General features: G+C 34.9%; 1 protein-coding gene across 1 annotated transcript; it reads right to left on the bottom strand.

Moving 5' to 3' along the window:
* Positions 1-5,284: 5,284 nt before the first annotated feature.
* On the bottom strand, positions 5,285-19,005 carry PTP4A1_1 (Protein tyrosine phosphatase type IVA 1). The gene is made up of 6 exons (XM_035731219.2): positions 18,968-19,005; positions 18,743-18,933; positions 18,609-18,701; positions 16,983-17,146; positions 9,452-9,526; positions 5,285-7,207 (listed from the first exon to the last, which is right to left on the bottom strand). Exons 2-6 carry the CDS (start codon positions 18,851-18,853, stop codon positions 7,105-7,107), a joined length of 546 nt encoding a protein of 181 aa, XP_035588312.1. The 5' UTR covers positions 18,854-18,933; positions 18,968-19,005; the 3' UTR covers positions 5,285-7,104.
* Between the last annotated feature and the right edge of the window lie 334 nt (positions 19,006-19,339).

Below are 19,339 nucleotides of genomic sequence, written 5' to 3'. Positions count from 1 at the left end.
AAAATATTTGATCTAAAAGCCCATTTTTCGGTGCTTCTTGGACGGTAAAATGTTAGTTAAGCTGACATGCTTAATTCTCCTTACTACTCAAATGGAAATATAACATTCGTGTAAGTCTAACTATTATTATCGTAAACAGTATAAAAGTTGATCACGAGTAGTAGTAGTAGTCGATATAGATGAATATTTCACTTAAGATAAACAAATGGAACAATTTTAACGCTTCATTTATTTGGGTGTTGTCTTCGATGCCTTATTTCCTCCAAAAAATAAATAATTTTCTTCTTTCTTCGTTAAAAATAAACGCACACACACACAGGATAAATCAATAAATGGGCGAGATCATTTTTAAGGTCATTTATGATAATATTATCTACAATAGTCTGGACGAGGATAATTGTTGTTGTTGTTGTAGAGAATTGGATTATATTTCGAATTTTGGGCGATTTAATTTATTATTTAATAAAATAATTGATAGGGTTTATTTCAGTTCAACATAAACTGAGAAATTTTGATGAATCAAGAATCATTAATCGGTTGTTTCACTTCTAAGTTTTTATTCAGTGTTGAATCTATATCTCTCTATGTGGTCTATCGTGAGTGAAGAATTGTGATTTTTTGGTCTAGTAGCTTTCAATGCTTAGTTTATCTTATTAGTTTTTGTCATAGACTGATATTATATGTAAAGATTTACTCACAGACAGTACTATATATGGACGACTGAATACTGGGTCGGTGATCTTGGATCTAATGAAAACTAACAATAAATTTTAAAAAAATTTCACAAACATCCATATTTAACATAAATTATTTGTTTAAAAATCTGGAATATTCTTACTGATCCCTCTATATTACTGATTCATTGATTTTTAGCTTACACATTAATACAATTTTATCAACATTAAAATTGCCAAAAAAGATGAATAAGTTTGAAATAAAGATTTTGAAAAAAATTCATGGTTCGTTCATTGAGGTGAACATACAACATACTAATAGTAACTAATAGTATTGTATGTTTAGTACAATATTGTAGTCGCATGAATTTTTCTTAGTTGTTTTCAATATGATACAGTTGAGATCTCTATAAGAAATGCAATAAACTAGTTTCCGATGTCAACATAATGATACAGTATTAATAATAATTGTTATAACTTGTTCCCTGTGCCTCTAACAATGTATAACGTAATAATGCCGCCAATTAGAGAACAGTGAATCATCAACCGGACCAATGACGCATAAAACCCGTACGAGCAGTCTATAACAATAATAATAATAGTAATAAACTTTGTACGACGATTCACCATCTTGCGAGGTTCTCTGTAATTCATGACTGAATGACTGATAATAGTGATTTTGATAATAAGTTTACAATTTACAAAGAAACTATTGAGTTTTAGTTTGAATATATTTTTTATGGCTTAGAAGCTATTCAAACAATGTAATATTCTGATTCCAACTTGCATTCTATTCAATAATTTCATTGACTATAAATATGAATATCTATATGGTTACGTTATAACTATAGTTAAAACTATTCGGTTTAAGTTGTCAAAAGAGAATTCAAATCTGTAGTTCAACACTTACAACTGAATGAAATACCTATTATGTATGGATTTTCCAAAAAAGATTTTTTTTTTGATCTCGTTCGAAATTATCCCAATTATGCTTCAAAATGTATTTATTTATTTGAACACATAAGTATTGGTACAAGGGGGCACCAGATATATATGCGCCACACAAAAATAGCCAACCCTATTTGTTGTCCGATCTGCGTTAGAGTGTGAACGTTAAAGGAAGCCAGTTTGAATGGTGAACGTGGTTTCAGGAAAACTGTTTCATTATTCGTATTCGGTGGTAGCATTCAATTTTCAACCAGACAGTGACTTGGGATCGTTTAGATAGAACAAAATTTTCACCATAAGGTGAGAATGGAAGAGGGTGGATAAGTGACGTAGTACAAAAAAATAAATGTGAATGTTTTCAAATGGGTATGGGTTATTTGAATTTTAATAGGTGTGCGAGTAGTATATCACCGTCATTTCATTTTGTGTGAGGGCTATGATACTGCCCGGGTGCCAAACCGAAGTAGGAATACCTGTAATCTTAAATAATTCATCATACAAATTTTAACAGAGCAATGAGAAGATAGAGTTGATCTGGTAAAAATATAACATATATACGTTATATATTTCGAACAGTCTGATGAAATATTTACCGATTATGGCATTTGTATTTTATGTTTGAATGAATGATTTTTATATGCTAATTTTCTGTTTACACATCAATCAGTAAAGTTTTGATAAAAATATTAGTGGTAGTGATGTGTTTAGATCATGAAATATAGTGAATTCATATTATTCTTCCTCAACTATTGTTTTGGATACCAAAGGCATGAAGCATAACCGTTAAGCTTTTTAACTTTTCAAATCAAATGAACCATACCATAACAATGTCAGGGCATATTTATTCGGCACACTTGTTATTTGTGACATACGTTGATGAGAATATATAAAATCAACTGATCAAGTTATAACAAATAAATGTTATGAGTTTGAATCCATATCAGGTTATCGATTTCTTCGAGTATGCAGTTATGTCTTACTGTCGAGTACTTAATTCCAAATATTTTTCAATAGTATATATTCAGATGTGAACATATTGCATACTTCATCAAAGCTGACAGGGACAGTCTTTCTAAACTGTTACATTTTCAACATGCAGTTCTGATGGAAAAAAAATCATATTAACTAAATGATACCTATGTTTTTATATAACAACGAGTTTTTTAAATAAACCAGCGAGATGTATGAGTTTGAAAATAACTAGCTGAACTCCTAAGGAGAATGAAAAAGGATAATTTAACGGATGGAGATTTACGAATAGATTAAACAGGCAGATTCAACAAAAACTCAGCCACACGTTTCACATTAGTTATTCCTTCGTACCATATGTGGCGTGTCTAGATCTTCTATCATACAGTGAAATGATTATCTTCTGGAGACCTGCATGGAGCATACAAATGTAAATGAGGAATGTATGATTGGACTTGACCTTGAGTTGAGTTTTGTTAGTATCCCACATCATTAGACCAATTGTTTTGTCTACCAATACGTAGACTAAGATAATTCAGGCAAGATATTGTTCTCCTCGACGACATCATTTAATGAAGCCCTACAATAGTATTTATACGGCTTTAATACACATTGGTTTATAATAAAACAATGCTTATTGTGTCAGTGCCAAAGTAATAGAAAATTCTTCACACCAAGCGTCACATACTTACTTACTTACGCCTGTTACTCCCAATGGAGCATAGGCCGCCGACCAGCATTCTCCAACCCACTCTGTCCTGGGCCTTCTTTTCTAGTTCCATCCAATTCTTGTTCATTTTTTCTCATGTCTATTTCCATTTCTCGGCGCAATGTGTTCTTTGGTCTTCCTCTTTACCTTTGACCTTGAGGATTCCATGTGAGGGCTTGTCTTGTGACGCAGTTGGGTGCTTTCCTCAATGTGTGTCGTAAACTCCGCCTGGAGTCCCTCCGGAGGCTACTGCCGGTCCCAAGTCCGGATAAAGGAGGAGGGTTGGGCATGGGGTTAGCGTCCCCATCTCGTAGAAAACCAGCTCGTTAAAAAAACGCTAACCAGAAAAAAAATTATTCAAGAGTCACATAACAACCTAAAAATTAGTGAGAAACAACAAGCAGGAATTCTGTTAGAAATGAGAAGTGTGTGAAGATAACTGTTCACTTGCTGAAGATAAAGGAATAATGATCAGACGTCAATAAATGGAGATAGGCATAAAATTGAATAGAACTGGAAAGGAAGGCCCAGGACAAAGTGGGTTGGAGAATGCTGCTCGGTGGAATACTTCGAAACTATTTTTGTAATAATTATCAATTTCAGTTTGGAAAGGACAGGAGGCTATGCGGCCTGTGTTAGTCCTGGCAATAGTCGTCTCCCAGTTGATTGAAATTCCTTTTGAAAGCGTCGACAGATGGAGCTTTAGTCAGGTGTTGAGGTAATGATTTCCATTCACTGATGATTTGATAAGAAAGTCGATAGCTAGCTGACAAGTAATTTGTTCTGAGCTTGTGACCGTCCACACAAATTCTGTTTTGGAGTACAAAAAATAAAGACAAAGCAGATGCAAGTTTATCACCAAATAATTTAAAAACTGTGATCAAGTCACCTCTGGTTCTCCTATATGACATCTGAAATAGGCTTAGTTTAGCCAAACGATCATCATGCGGCAACTTTGCTATTCAGGGAATCAGCTTAGTTGTGGTTCATTGAAACTTTCCCAGCATTTGGATGTCTCCTTTAAATCAGGGTCTAGCCGCTTGTATGCAGTACTTAAGTTTTGGACGCATGGGTACTGTACACAAAGTCAGAAACGTTTTAGCGTCGACATGACTAAAGACCCTACGTATTGAGCATAGGGTTCTAAAACTTTTCGCGGCTATCGCACTGCAGTGTACGATAGTCTTCAGGTCTTGTCTAACGATGACTCCTAGGTCATTATAGGTTCGGAAAACCTAATACTACTCATCAGGTTTATATCTGTACCTTGTGACCAATATGCATCATTTGCATATAACAGGAACAACACTGTACCCTGAGGCACTCCGATAAGCATAGTTTCCCAGCTATACAACTTTGAGTTCGCTCGTACATTTTGTTGATGCCGGACTAGGAAGTCCTTTATCTACATCGATAAATTTCTTCCAATCCAGATATCACTTAACTTATTATAACAATCAGTTGTGAAGAACTCGGTTAAAAAAAACCTCGCTGAAGCCAATTTAGGCTACATCTATAGGTGACTTTTGATCTACTTGCAGAGGGTCGAAGCACAAGTATTTCGAGCTTCTCAATATTGAGATTTTGTCTCGTCATTACCCAGTAACTTATCTCTACGCTTTTATAGTGTTTGCCAATATAAGTAGTTCAGTCAATCGACCAGTCGTATTATAAATTAACATATAATAGTTGTTTCATATTTTGCCGAAATTTATATATATATTCCTTCAAAAAAACTATGTCCAACAATTTTGTCCCGGTGACATAAAAACTGTCAGTTAGTTAAGAATAAATGTCCATGTCATGTGAAAACATGTACACAATATTTTTTTGGATGGCATCAGCTGCTTTCTAATCACAAGTTAGTTTTATCTCATTTTTGATTCATATATATATGTATATATATGAATGATTGACTGCTATGTACTTCCTATTAAGTTTAACATGTAGAAAAAAGAAATATACGTATAAATAATTCATTTTTGCTGAATATTTTTTTAACTATTAGGCTCACAGAACACTACACCCAAAAGCATTCAATTGAGATGCGAATCTTCGCTAACAGTTGATATAATTCAATCTTGTTAATTTCCTCTCTCGCTGGACTGGTGTAAAGCTTAGTAACTGGGATTGATTACAGTGTGTGTACTAGGTTTTAGATGGATTCCGATTAAGATCCACAATTGAGTCACTTATTTTCTGTGAAGTTTAATGATACTTATAGACGTACTAAGACAGATGTGCAATCCAAACGTGAGAACGTGTTTGGAAACTAAATCGTATAACTATTAAATTACTTCTCTACTAAAACATGAGATGAATGCCAAAAAACTGATATTTATACGTCCAATATATTTTTATTCAAAGAGTTAATCCATTATTCAAGCACAAAATTACATGGATAGTCGTGGTTGAGTAATTTAGAACAGATGCACAGTTAAACAAACATACACAAAACAGGCAGAAAACGAAAATCATTCAACATTCAAATCTATGAGACAAAATACGTACTAGATATCTATGTATATAAGAAATATAATGTGGAAATAGAAGAAACACAGGCAGCTTGTATGTGCATACAACTAAATTATTCCAACACAATCCATACAGACATGATAAAAAACAATCTTAGAAAATTATTCTAATGAGAAAGAAAGTATAAAAGAGGAGACACAATGATAAGAAAACATTCAATTTTCATGGGGTTGACTAGGATCACTGTGAAATAACAACTATCGATTACAATTATGTAATAATTTACGAATAAAAGGTGGACAAATGTTTAATAGCCAACTATAAGTTAATAAAAGTATGCACAGACACTCATCCATTTACACACAAATGCACAAATGTACTAAAAACAGAGATTCATATTTAAGTTACAATAATTCACTTTTCGCAGATAACAAAAGTGGAATTGGAAAAAAAATACATAGGAAAACATAACAGTAAGTAATAAAGATGATAAAAGGCACGTACATAACACAATCAACGAGAGAAAAAATGAACACAATAGGAAGTAATTATATATTATTGTTAATTCTTATTTCAAGTTTGACTGACTAGCAAGCCATTCAGAAGTATACACACATACTGATAGGTTGATGGGGTGAATTTAAAATGCAACACCAGAGTTTGAGATGATGGAGTTTAAGCAAAGTACAGGCACACGCAGATAGATAAAAAAAAAGGAAGAATCAGGAAACTAACTAAAAAAAGAGAATATTAGGCTCTTTAGAAAAGAGCAAAAATACTGATTTTAAGCATCATTCAATCATGGTATCACATGGATAACAACAAAACAGGAAGTAGATAAGAACAAACATACAAGCAACGAAAGAACACGGTGGATAAATTCAAATCAAAAATAATAAAGATAACGACATGAAAGTAATCGAATTCAACAAGTGGACATATATCTTTGACGAAAAATTGCTCTGTTTTTGAAAGGGGGATGGTAAAAAGATCACTTATACAAGTAAGTATTGGTGGAATTTTCATAGGTAGTAAATGAAACAGTAACAAAACAATACACGATTAAAATTATTCACATATACATGAGAAGAATTTGATATTGTGCTGTATACATACTGAATGAAAGCCAATAGGTTGACACATACATATATATAAAGGAAATAGTAAATAAGTACCTCTAAGAAATAAGACAGCAAATATTATATCATTAATACGGAAACAAATACATTACTAATATCACTGTATGTTGGCAATTACACAAAGAATTAGAAACGATGATAAGTGGATGTGTACATATTATGTTGTATGTACGCTTTGAATGAATACATATTATACAATAAAGCAACGATGATTGTGACGGCGTAAACGAGAATGCGCATGATAGTTAGTGAGATAATGAATTTGGCGATCATTAAACGCACCTTTACGTTTACTGTAAGAAGATAAAAGAATAAATTTGAGCATTGAAATACAATATCGTTAAATCAAATGACATCTCAATAGTGATAGAATAAATATATGATGAAAATAGTTCAATTTTAATATATAGTCAGTCTTTATTTATAACTAATAAGGGAAGAATTCGCTTTACATAAATGAAGTGTATGATATGATAAATTTACAATTAAAACTGTAAAATACTATAATTCATATTAATTGGAATTAACAATCCACATACTAGATGTGTTGACCGATTTCAAGGTTATTCTCGAAAATAAATAAATAAAGATTTCTTCAATTGACAGATAGTTCCCATTTAAACATTAAAATTAAAAGACGAATTTCAGCGAAGGGATCTCTTTTCAACGAATTTATTATCGAGCTGTACAATCGTATATATGACCTTTAATTATTATAACAAAAACATTTTACAGGTTGAAATCATGAGTCAATTGAAGCTAGACCACCATGGAAAACCTGGAAGCACTGGATGGCCGTTTCGTCTTAGTACGGGACTCCTCAGCAGTGCGCACCCACGAACCCGCACTCCGCGGGATTCGAGCCCAGGACCTACTGGCTTCGCGCGCGAGCACTTAACCATTAGACCACTGAGCCGGCATCCAACGGTGTTAATGTCTAACTTCAACCAATCCACGAAGTTGCGCCACCGAACACTTTAATCATCTTATTATATTCACTAAATCTATTGTTATTATTCATATTACGTAATCTAGTATTATAACCTTTTTATTAACTGTGTTCACATTTCCTCACGGAATTAGTACTTTTACAAAGAACGAAAAATTTTCATATATATAAAATTGTACAGCTTGATAATAAATTCGTTGAAAAGAGATCCCTTCGCTGAACTTCGTCTTTTAATGTTAATGTTTAAATAAAGATTTAACACATAAAACGAGATCGGATATTCTAGATTGACGCATAAATTCGCCTCTCTTTAATCAGTATTATTTTGAGGTATCCTACACAATAGTGTTACTATACTATGTAATTTCATTTTCATATGTATTTATTCATATTGTTAAAACTATATGAAGGAGGATAAATTTTTATTATTACAGATATTAACAACACCTACTGTATAGAAAGGTCACAATTCGGTCATTCATTATATCATTAAACATTAGATACTAAGAAGAAAAACAAGTTGATCATCTTTGAAAAGAAAATCTATTACACAATATAATTTGTGAATATACTAATTTGATTGTATATTGAATAAAATACAGTAAAGGATCAGGTGATTTTTGACAGTAGTTTTTAGTTAACTGACAGGTTAGAAAAATAAAATCCCAATGAAGAATTTTATAATATTTTTTTTTGAACACATCCACATTAAAATCATTTGACCTTTTTTTTTATTGAATAGAGAAGAAATTTCGTGTTAAACCGATCAGTTCGGAATTTGAACAACTGGCGGTTTCAACTTCAATTAGATTTTAATACCGTAAATGTTGTTATAAATTAGACAGAAAATTTAAGAGATGTTCTACAAAAAGTCAGTCACCAACTATTATTGTGGAACTGTAAAATAAGCTGTAAAAGATTAATCGTAAGCAAAAATAAGATTCATACAAGAACGGCGGAAATGTCACTTACTGTAAAGCATAGTGCTATTGATTGACAGAACTGACGAATAAAATATTCGATGATTAAAACAAAACTGCGAGAAGGGAAAGTGGTGGTAACTGTTTTGAAGTTACACAACAGTTTAGTGGCAAACCTTGATTAGTTATTTAACAATAATTCTTAAAACCTTAATTAGTTAATATATGGTCTCTTTTGACTGCCAGTTTAGTACTTGATTGACGACACACTTTTCGAGTTTAAAACAGTATTTGTTCTACATTATTGCTATTAATGTATCTAGTTATCAGTAGTACAACCAATACAATATTAATTTATTTCGTCGTAAAGTCTAATGTACATAGAATGTTGACAATCATTTTGTTATTAATTAAATGAATATAAACAGTAGTTTATGTGCACGAAACAGAGCTATCTGGCAAAGTTATTAATGTGCGAACCGATAAATGGTATAAATTATGGTATAATTTAATGGCGGTAATTACCTTATGAGACAGGCTAAATAACAACTATTAACCAGGTTTACAAATGTTGTATACAATGTAGAATTAATGTAAATGTGAAAATTGTAATTGGATTTTATTAAAATATGAATATACGTTAACAAATATTCATTATAATGAAGTACCTGCGAATCAATTCTATTGCATCTTCACTGGACATTCCAAGTTCCATTAACGCAACAGCTACCAGAACCGGAGCCCTTAAATATTTCAGTTTAAAAAAATACAAAAGGCTGACACAGTTTAGTCAAGCCAATATACAAACGACAGTCTATTGAGTAAAACGATATATATCATTTTAAAATGATTCAAGGAAACAATACGTATTACATATAGGTTTTAAGCTAAATACGCAAATAACTCTAAAATTGAATTCCTTTTATCACTAAAATGAAACTAAATAAACTTACATTGCCCTGGAAAATCAATAATGACAAATCACTACTATCTGTTAGTTAAATAATTCTGAATTCGGATGTGATTTGGGAATTTCTTAAGGAAAGTTTGCCCTTCAGGAAGCCAGAAATAAAATGCATTTCAAAACTAATTATAAAGGGTAATGCAGACAGGATCAATAACTGTGGTTGATACTAAGCCATATCATCTAACGTCTCAAACAACTGATTCCAGTTATCACACGGATCTCAAATGAGTAGTTTACGTTTATTAAACTTGGTTTAGACAGCCAATAACTTCGCTAGTATGGTAGATATGTGAGCATTAGTTAAAAATCTCCGTAAACCAGAAAGCTGTTTAATCCTAATGCACAATTGCTGATTGTAGGTAACCACAACCTCACTTTGTTCTTTGTTTTGTTACTTATAAGGACAAGATTTATTTTTTTCTTGTTCATATCCTTATTAAAAACATTTTGTCAACCCATATATATATATATATATATATATATATATTTAGTCAATGGAGCAATTTCTTCTCAATAAGGATATAAATAAAAAAAGATAAATCTTGTCCTTTTAAACAAGGAGCCAAGTAAGGGAACGATTTCCGGTAGAAGAGGAAGGTAGAGAGAAAAAGGAACAGAAATATTTAGTGGGTTGGAAAATTCAAGTTCTTGAAGAAAATTGACAACGATGCTTTCATTTTTTCAAAAAAGGACATGAAAAAACACTGGGTAACAGCGTTATACCCCGTTAGATAAGTGTTTTTAACCCAAAATGAATTAATGTTTACTTTTCAAAATTGCGATGTTAGCCATTGTAGTAATAAGTAACTAGAACAACTAACTAGTATAATGGGGGTATATTTTCAGCAGGAAAGACGAGTTCAGTTACAGACAAGATGCCTACCTACTGTAAGAACTTCTCTTTGACTAGAGCAATATATAAACCGGAATTAGTTGTTTATTGATACTTACGAGGCTAGGTAGGGTATTTCTTAACATGAACTGCTATCGTTCATGTTTGGCTTAATGAACAAAACTAGATGATTACTGTTCAAACGAGTGAAAGCTTATGGCGAACTGTCATCAGAATTGATTACCTCAAGTGGTGTTCGTCAGGGCTGTCCACTCTCCCCATTCTCGTTCAACTTTGTGGTCGACGTACTTTTAGAGATAACACTCTCCTCATCTAAATTTCCAGGGGTTGAACTACCAGGAGATTCACTTGTTGAGTTGGAATATGCCGATGACATAGTTTTATTTGGCGAAAACGCTGACAAAATGCAGTCTTCTGACCACTCTAAGCAACAATGCAAGCATGTTCGGGATGCGATTCTCACCCTCGAAATGTAAAATGTTGCTTCAGGATTGGGTTGCATCGACACCCGAACTAGTGATAGGGAGTGAAGTAGTTGAGTGTGTCGACCGCTTCACTTATCTTGGAAGTCTCATCAGCCCTTGTGGTCTGGTGTGTGACGAAATCTCAGCACGGATACAGAAGGCTCGACTAGCTTTTACCAACTTGCGTCATTTATGGCGTAGGCGAGATATCCGTCTATCAACCAAAGGACGGGTTTACTGCGCAGCAGTTCGTCCTATACTACTTAATGACAGTGAAACATGGCCGGTAAGAGTAGAGGATATTCGTAGGTTACTAGTGTTTGATCATAGGTGTCTTCAAAACAATGCTCGTATATCCTGCGACCACCAAGTAAGTAACACAGTTGTTAGGAAACGGGTACTAGGTAAGGATGGCAAATCAATTGATGAAGTAGTGAAACTTCATCAGTTGAGATGGCCGGGACACGTGTTACGTATGCCCAACGACCGACTACCTCGACGTGCTATGTTCAGTGGTATAGGAGTAGGTTGGAAGAAAGCTAGGGGCGGCCAAACCAAAACATGGCACAAGTCCATGAAGTCACTGACAAGTGGACTGAGTCAGGTTGGTAGGTGTAGACTACCTGGTTGGGGACCACGAGATGATAGTAACCGATGGTTAGAGACCCTGGAAGACATGGCTCAAAATCGTTTGCAATGGAGCAGGTGCATCCACTCTTTGTGTTCTCCCAAATTCTAATCTTCTGAATTCTTCATGTCCCGTTCTTTTTCCTCTTTCCAAATTTATTTCACTGGATTATACTCTTTAAATAACATCTCCAAACCCTAATCTTCCCGATTACTGCTTATACTCTTATTACCTCTACCACTACGGGATTTGAATCGACAACTGCATCTCTGTGCTAATGTGGTGTGGCAACTCGAACTGATGTACGTACGTACGAAGTTCTACGTTGCTACTGACTGACTGACTGTTCAAACGATTTGATACTGCAACTAACACCTTACTTTGAATTTTTACAAATTTTATCATCAAACCAGGGCAAATTTCATCCAAAGAAATACCAAAATGCAGAAAAATCAGTCATTTATATTTAAATTATTCACTGAGAGCACTGGAATGGATAAACAAACACTGAGAGTAATATACGTGTATATATTTGTATGGGAGAGAGAGAAGCACACCTATGGCAAATGTATTACAGGATTCACAGTAATGACCGGAAATGTTTGTATACAAGTCAGCACACGAACATAAAACATTGTGAAGAAAGATCGATGTTGGAAATACCTAATCCAAATATCTCTAAAACTATGTTTAAATACCAACGTCTATTCAAGATAAGTATTTAACGGAGGACGAAAAACTAACAAATCTTGGCTAGATTAAGGTCAAACGAGAACTTAGTAACCAATTATTTTATTTACAGCTATATATATATATATATATATATATATATATATATATATATATATATATATATATATATATATATATATATATATATACGATATTCAGAAAGACAGGTTATATCCCTCATTAAGTATGCAGCATGAGGTTATTAAGTATGAATATGAAATGAGAAATATCGATAGTGCTAGTTGAAAATGTGACAAAACGATTACAAGTTCATAGCGTTCGAGCAAAGAACCTTAAGGTCAACAATTCAAAAATTATTAAATATAGACAGGACTGTTTGCTCTCATAAACTTGACTATACGAGTAACTGATAACCATTAACCTTAATGTGACAATTCAAATCCGCCGTGTTCATAACCCAGTCGGGTTGTATAGAATGGAAAGCCGAATTTTCGCGAATCTCTACAGTCGCAACAAGAACTTCTGGAGAGTGTTACGACAGAAACGAGTAATTATTGTAGAGCAAAATGATTTGCACAACAATGAGAACGTGTCAGCCATCATCAAAGTAGAATCCGGGATGAATGTTTATCAGTTAAAATTGTTATATGTTAGAGTTACACAGTAAGAAAAGAAATGAACAAGAGAAACAGAGAAGGACGAATAACAACTGTAATGGACATCGAAACATGAGAGGTGCGGTTCGGAAAGAAAATTTGGGAGTAAGACTGACGTGGGTCATATCAGAAGTAAATCACTTCATGAATTGGTACTGTGTTGGTCTGCACATTCCTAGCTTTTATCTAACTTACCTCTAAGCCAGCCAGAATCGTGCCAAGTTAGGTAGTGATAAGACACGTGTAACATAAGTCTCAACCACCCCATCTCATCCAGCACGTTACATCTAATTCCAATAACACCCACTGTGGCACGACTTAGAAGAAGCCTAGTGCTTGGCACATACATAGCTTCCACTCACATAGGTTGAAATTCACAGCTATCCAGGAATGCAAGATGACCAGTTGCGCACTAGAATCCTTCTTTGGTTGGCATACGGAAATCTCCCAACACAATTGACAAAGGCCAAGGTTTGTAAATCTGTTCCAAGAATTAGTGGGATACCTAGTCACTAGAGCTGGTTAACGAGCTTAACTACTTTACTCTGTATGGCAAAGTTAGGAATTAACACAAACCAGTCACCAAGCAACACTTTATGATTAGGGAGAGAAACGTATGCCAAACAATGGCTAGATTGTTATTCAAATGACTCAGAAGACAGTATTTTGTCAACATCCTAAACAAACAAAACCATTATCTCCCCTACCCCCAAATGCCTTGGTATGGCCGACAGTGGGGTGGGTTCGCCCTCCCTCTCGAAATACTCTCACACGGCCACACGTACACAGCCCCTGCCAGGGAAGTCCTTCTCACTGCCTTCTCGTGGGGTGTGTATCTGGGTAGCTGCATAAGTGCTGGTGGTCGCGTGAGTGATGAGATCAATGCACGTATAGTGAAAGCCAGAGCGGCTTATGCCAATCTGGGCCATCTTTGGCGCCTTCGTGATGTTAGTCTGGCTGTAAAAGGTCGGATCTACAATGCGTCGGTCAGAGCAGTTTTGCTCTATGCCTGTGAAACCTGGCCTCTCCAAGTTGAGGACGTTAGACGACTCTCTGTGTTCGGTCATCGTTGTCTCCGAAGGATTGCTGACATCCAGTGGCAACACCGTGTTAGTAATGCAGAGGTTCAGCATCGTGTGTTCGGACACAGAGATGATAATGCAATCGATGTCACCACCTTGAAACACCGACTTCGGTGGCTTGGACATGTTCTACGAATGTCGTCCCAGAGAATTCCACGTCGTGCATTATTTGCCGACGCTGGGACTGGTTGGAAGAAGCAAAGTAGTCAATGTATGGCTTGGTGTCGTGGGATGAAAGAAAGCTGCAAAGGACTGGCTTCTGTTGGACCTTCACGACTCCCTGGCTGGGGTCCGAGAGATGGTGCGACACAGTGGCTAGAAACGCTATCAGATATGGCTCAGAATGGAAGCCAGTGGCGATCCTGCTGTAACCTTCTTTTACTTTCTTCATAAAAAGTGGTTGTATCTTCCTTAACTGAAAGATTTCTTCTGATTGTACCTTTCCGTTCCCCCATTATTATTACTACACTACCTTACACCAATCTCTTCGTTATTGTTCTCTTTTTTTACGCTCCCTACCTTTTTTCTTTTCCCTTCTCTTTAAATTCTCATTGTTTTGTGTGGCGCATATATATTTGGCGCACTATTTTACCAATATTTATGTGTTCAAATAAATAAATAAATAATCTCCCTACTCTCCTGAAAGGAAATTAACCCCTGCAAAGTTAAAGGAGGACATTAGCTTCAAGAAAATATCTACAGAAAAAGATATAAAAATGGGGAAAGTGAGGAGCTCTGATGAACATCACTTGCTTTTCCCAATCCAGATGACATTTAGCCATAGGCTCCTGTGCTATTAATTGTTTATTATTTAAAGAACAAATTCTGGTAAAATAGAACGGCAAAAATTCGCCTTATAAATGAAGTAATAATATTATGAAATAAAAGGAAATCATACAATTTGTCAATAAATGGACAAGGCTAGTATCAAATAAGATACAGCCAAGAAAGACACATTTCAGTTGATAGAGTTAATCTCCCTTTGTGGGGAATGTAGTAGAAAATTATGACAGGACTATGATAATTTTGTGCACTAAGCTATTATTTCGCAACTACGAATTCAACACGATGAACGAGACTACTACTATCTTTTTCTACATTGTCGCCAATTAGAGTGAAAAGTCTATGTTGTATACAAGCTTTCTTCATAGAGGCGCTAGAAGAATCACATTACTTATTTAAATTACGTATCGATTATTAACTACAGAATTTCATCAAAAAAGGTGTTTGGCTTCCTTTAGAAGTTGGCAATTTGAAATCTGTGTTACGCACGTCTAGCCAGCTTCTGCCTTGATGACCGATGCTTGCTAATATAGAAGTAGGTTGGAAGAAAGCTAGTAGCCATACGAAAATGTAGCGTCGATTCATGAAGTCATAGATTATTGGTATGAGTGATAACTGTGATCAGTGGTTGGAGATTTTGAGTGACATCGCTCAGAATCGTTCAAAATGCCATAGACGCGTTCATTCTTTATCTTATTCTAGATTTTGGACTTCAGTACACCGTACATCTTTTCAGTCTTTTCATAACATGTCCCCAAGATTTAGTCCTTCTGATTTTCATTACTACTACGTTATTTCGATCTTTTATTATTTTTATCTCGTCGTGTTAATCAGGTATGGTAACTTGGGCAAATGAACATATCTACCAGGCTCTATTTCGCTGATGCCTGTCCGTTTAATTATGTTACGTAGTTGATTAGTGCCTAGCCTGATTGGCTCTTCCTACAGCCACTTTCTATAAAAACTTATACCTCCTATTCATCAGCTACGGTTAGTTCATTCGGGTCCCCATATATGAGCAGATCAAGGACCCATAAGTTTATAGACATAGCTTTATCAGCTATCAAGGCCTATTCGGGTGCCCAAGCCAAAGTAATTGGGGTGCGGTCCAAGCCTGTTCCGTATTAGTTAAAAGCCAATTCCATGGACAATAAGGCACAGAACCTTACTTAACTACAACCGTATGTCTAAATTCAGGTTTGACTTAACGGTTTAGACGTACGACCTTCGATCAGTAAGTCAAGGGTTTAAAAATCAGCTTTATATATTGTTTGTGGAACTAGTATTACCAACAGTTTGCATAAAACGAGCGACTGACATCCTATTACATAAATATTCACGTGGTTGTTGCAACAATATTTGTCCACTATGACAAGTTGGAAGAAAACTAATAAGATGCCTAAAGAACTCAATAAAGCCAAAAGCAATAAATAAGTTATTGACTGAGATTAGAGCAAGATAATAAGCCTTGGGAAAAACGTCAATCAAATGAATTATAAGTATTTGATATGCAGAGGAACAAAACTCCCCAAATTTAATTTAGTATACAGAAATTGAGTGAGATTTTCACTGGTTTTGAATGTGATCTTAACCTAGTTAATTTTCACTGCGTTTTATCATATTAATTAACTTTCTCTGATTTCGTGTCCAAGTGATAGTTGTTTAGTGTAATAATTTTCGTAAATACCAATCACTGAATTGAATCGGTATGTAATTGAGTGAACTTAATATATTTTGGATTTTTCAGAGGTCTATACTAGATGTGTTTTGGAGTAGTAGGCGTTTTAGGGAGAAGGGAAGCTTTCATATTTTAGTTCGAAGAGTTGTCAGATAAGTCACTTTTATCACAAATCATATCAACGGTTGAATAAATAACAATTCAACTAAGTTGGGGTTAGAAGCGGTTTTGCTAATGATTGATAAAAAGACTTGTCACCATGTGCAGGAACATAAATATCACGGAAAATGTAAGTTATTTGACGCTTGTCCTTTTGCGAAAAGCCGCAAACAAAAATATATGTATAAAAACTAAATGAATATCAGTGGCTTGAAGAAAAAGATGGCGAACCTTACCTTCCATATCCAGCTATACAATGAACAGCGATTGGCCCAGGTACCAGGTGGTTTTGATCATCATGAGTGCTATTATTTTCCCCATAAAATCGATTTCTGAGGAGAGTGAACCATTCTGTGAGAATATTCTCTGGTGGAGGCGAACCATCGCTGAATTCCCAATGCTAATATTTTTTTTCGATAGAATCAGAGAGGACAACATAAAGCTGTGATTAAGAATATAATAAGTAAAACTTTCGTATATGGGGAAACAAATAGTTGCTCTCTACAACAGAAACCTAGATTTTTGAGATGAAGAACACAAAGTAAAATGGTCCAAGCCTTAAAACTGAGTGATTGTAAAATTAAATAAGTGAAGAAAAATGAATATACTTTTACATTAACCGTCATGCGAGTGTGCATGTTTGAATACATTGGTTGATAACTCTAACAGAGATTATTTACCTCTAGATAGTAACGTATTATATATCATATTCCAATTACAGCTAAAATGGTTTACAAAGAAACCAAGTGAAAAATCTGAAGCTGGGATATATAAGGAAGAACTCGATTTAAAAGGTTTAGATACTGCTATAATTTTGCATAACATGGGTGCATTAATGGGACTAGGTCTTTTTTAGACACATCATCCAAGACCTTAAAAACTGTATGTCTCCAGATAACTCACGAACCGATGCATACCCCTCTCAAAAGTCTCTTACTCTATTATGATTTCGGCATATAAGATACGTCACTTAATACGTAGGATTGTTAGGCAGATGTTTTAGCTACCCAATATTTAACTGGAAGGGACTATCTAGTGTTGACCCCTTAACCATAGCTATCGTACGAGCCGGTACACATGTGGATCGGTTCACGCCCCCACGCATCGGAAGGGCGAGTTGAAATGACTAAAACTGGGTAGCAAAGTAGAGGTAGCATCACGAATAGTAAAAACAATTGAACGCAGATAATATGGAGTTCGAAAATAGATTCACAGTATAAACAGCATGAAATAGTATCTCACATGAAAACTAAAGGGGGAGGGATGGACAAAGAAACGTACTGAAACCTGACATTTTATCAACGGTCGCAAAACCTGGTGCTAAATCGAAGTCAGGCAAAAATCGTCAGCAGGCATATATCAATAGATCGAACCTAATCACCTTTAGACAAATGAATGAAACTGAACAGATGCATCAACTACTACTTTCCGCTTATTTGAAGCAAGATAATCTTTAAACACCTTGAATATACAGCTTCGGGTAAATGGAAAACGAATGACATTCTAACAGAACGCTTTTTCTTCAGTATTTCTCATTCTAGTTAGGAAATAATGTATCTAAGTCGCACTTATAAAATCAATACGAGAGGGGGTACCAAACGCACATTTTCCACACAATAACAATGAGGCCAGTAGCAGTTATCATTGGTTTGCGTGAGGGATGTGATACTGCCCGGGTGCCCTAGCCGAAGCAAAGACGCATATAGAAACTAGTTAGTTCCTCGCATGTTACAATAAACTGAGCCGACTTCAAATTGATATACTGGCTTGAACTCGCATTTAAAAGTGTAAAGAGTGAATACGCTTGATGTTCTACAGTGACTTTTCGATAATTACAAGACTAAGGATATTTGTGAACATACATGTACACATATCCCAGCATTTTCAAAAGGTTCCACAGGGTACCGGTCTTCACATACACGAACAACATCAGATACGTTAAGCTTCGAACATTCCTATCAAAAGAAAATTAATGATACGTCGATTATACAAATACCTCCACAAAGTAAGGCACATTCGTTTTCGAAGGAGAATCCATAATAATAAAATGCATCCCTTTGTGTTTGATGTCAGTAATGATAGGCAATCGCAGAGTTCTTGCACCCATTGCTGACAATCGACAAGATTCTGAGTTACATCGGACTGAGAAATGGAGAACACCTGTGCTGCATCACTTTGAATTGATACCTAAAGTTGAGTCTCATAATATGATGCATATTACTTGAAATATTTTGCAACTTCCATCTTCGAAAATATTTGAAAGTTTGAAAATAGTTAGTAACATACTGACCTTTCAGCGTTGTTAGTGATCACTGGAGTTGTTGGCACACTTTCAAATACTGTTGTTGTTATCGTGCCTATAGGTTATATTACTTTTACACACTATGAAAACTGAATGTATTCATACAAAAAATCGGTACTCAAGATAGTTTCACGTGTGTAGTTTTTAGTTCGTAGTCTGGAAAACACTATTGAATATTTGTAATATTCAGTAGATATATGCTTAATTCTGTGTTTCCTTATTTATATTATCGAAGTGAAAAATAAACTTCACACAACCAGTTATGACGGCGAATATAAGATTGCAGTAATC

Source organism: Schistosoma haematobium, chromosome 1, assembly GCF_000699445.3.
Source record: "Schistosoma haematobium chromosome 1, whole genome shotgun sequence".
NCBI classification, from domain to species: domain Eukaryota; kingdom Metazoa; phylum Platyhelminthes; class Trematoda; order Strigeidida; family Schistosomatidae; genus Schistosoma; species Schistosoma haematobium.
Note: the sequence above shows the minus strand (reverse complement) of the source record. Positions and strands in the feature narration are given on the sequence as shown.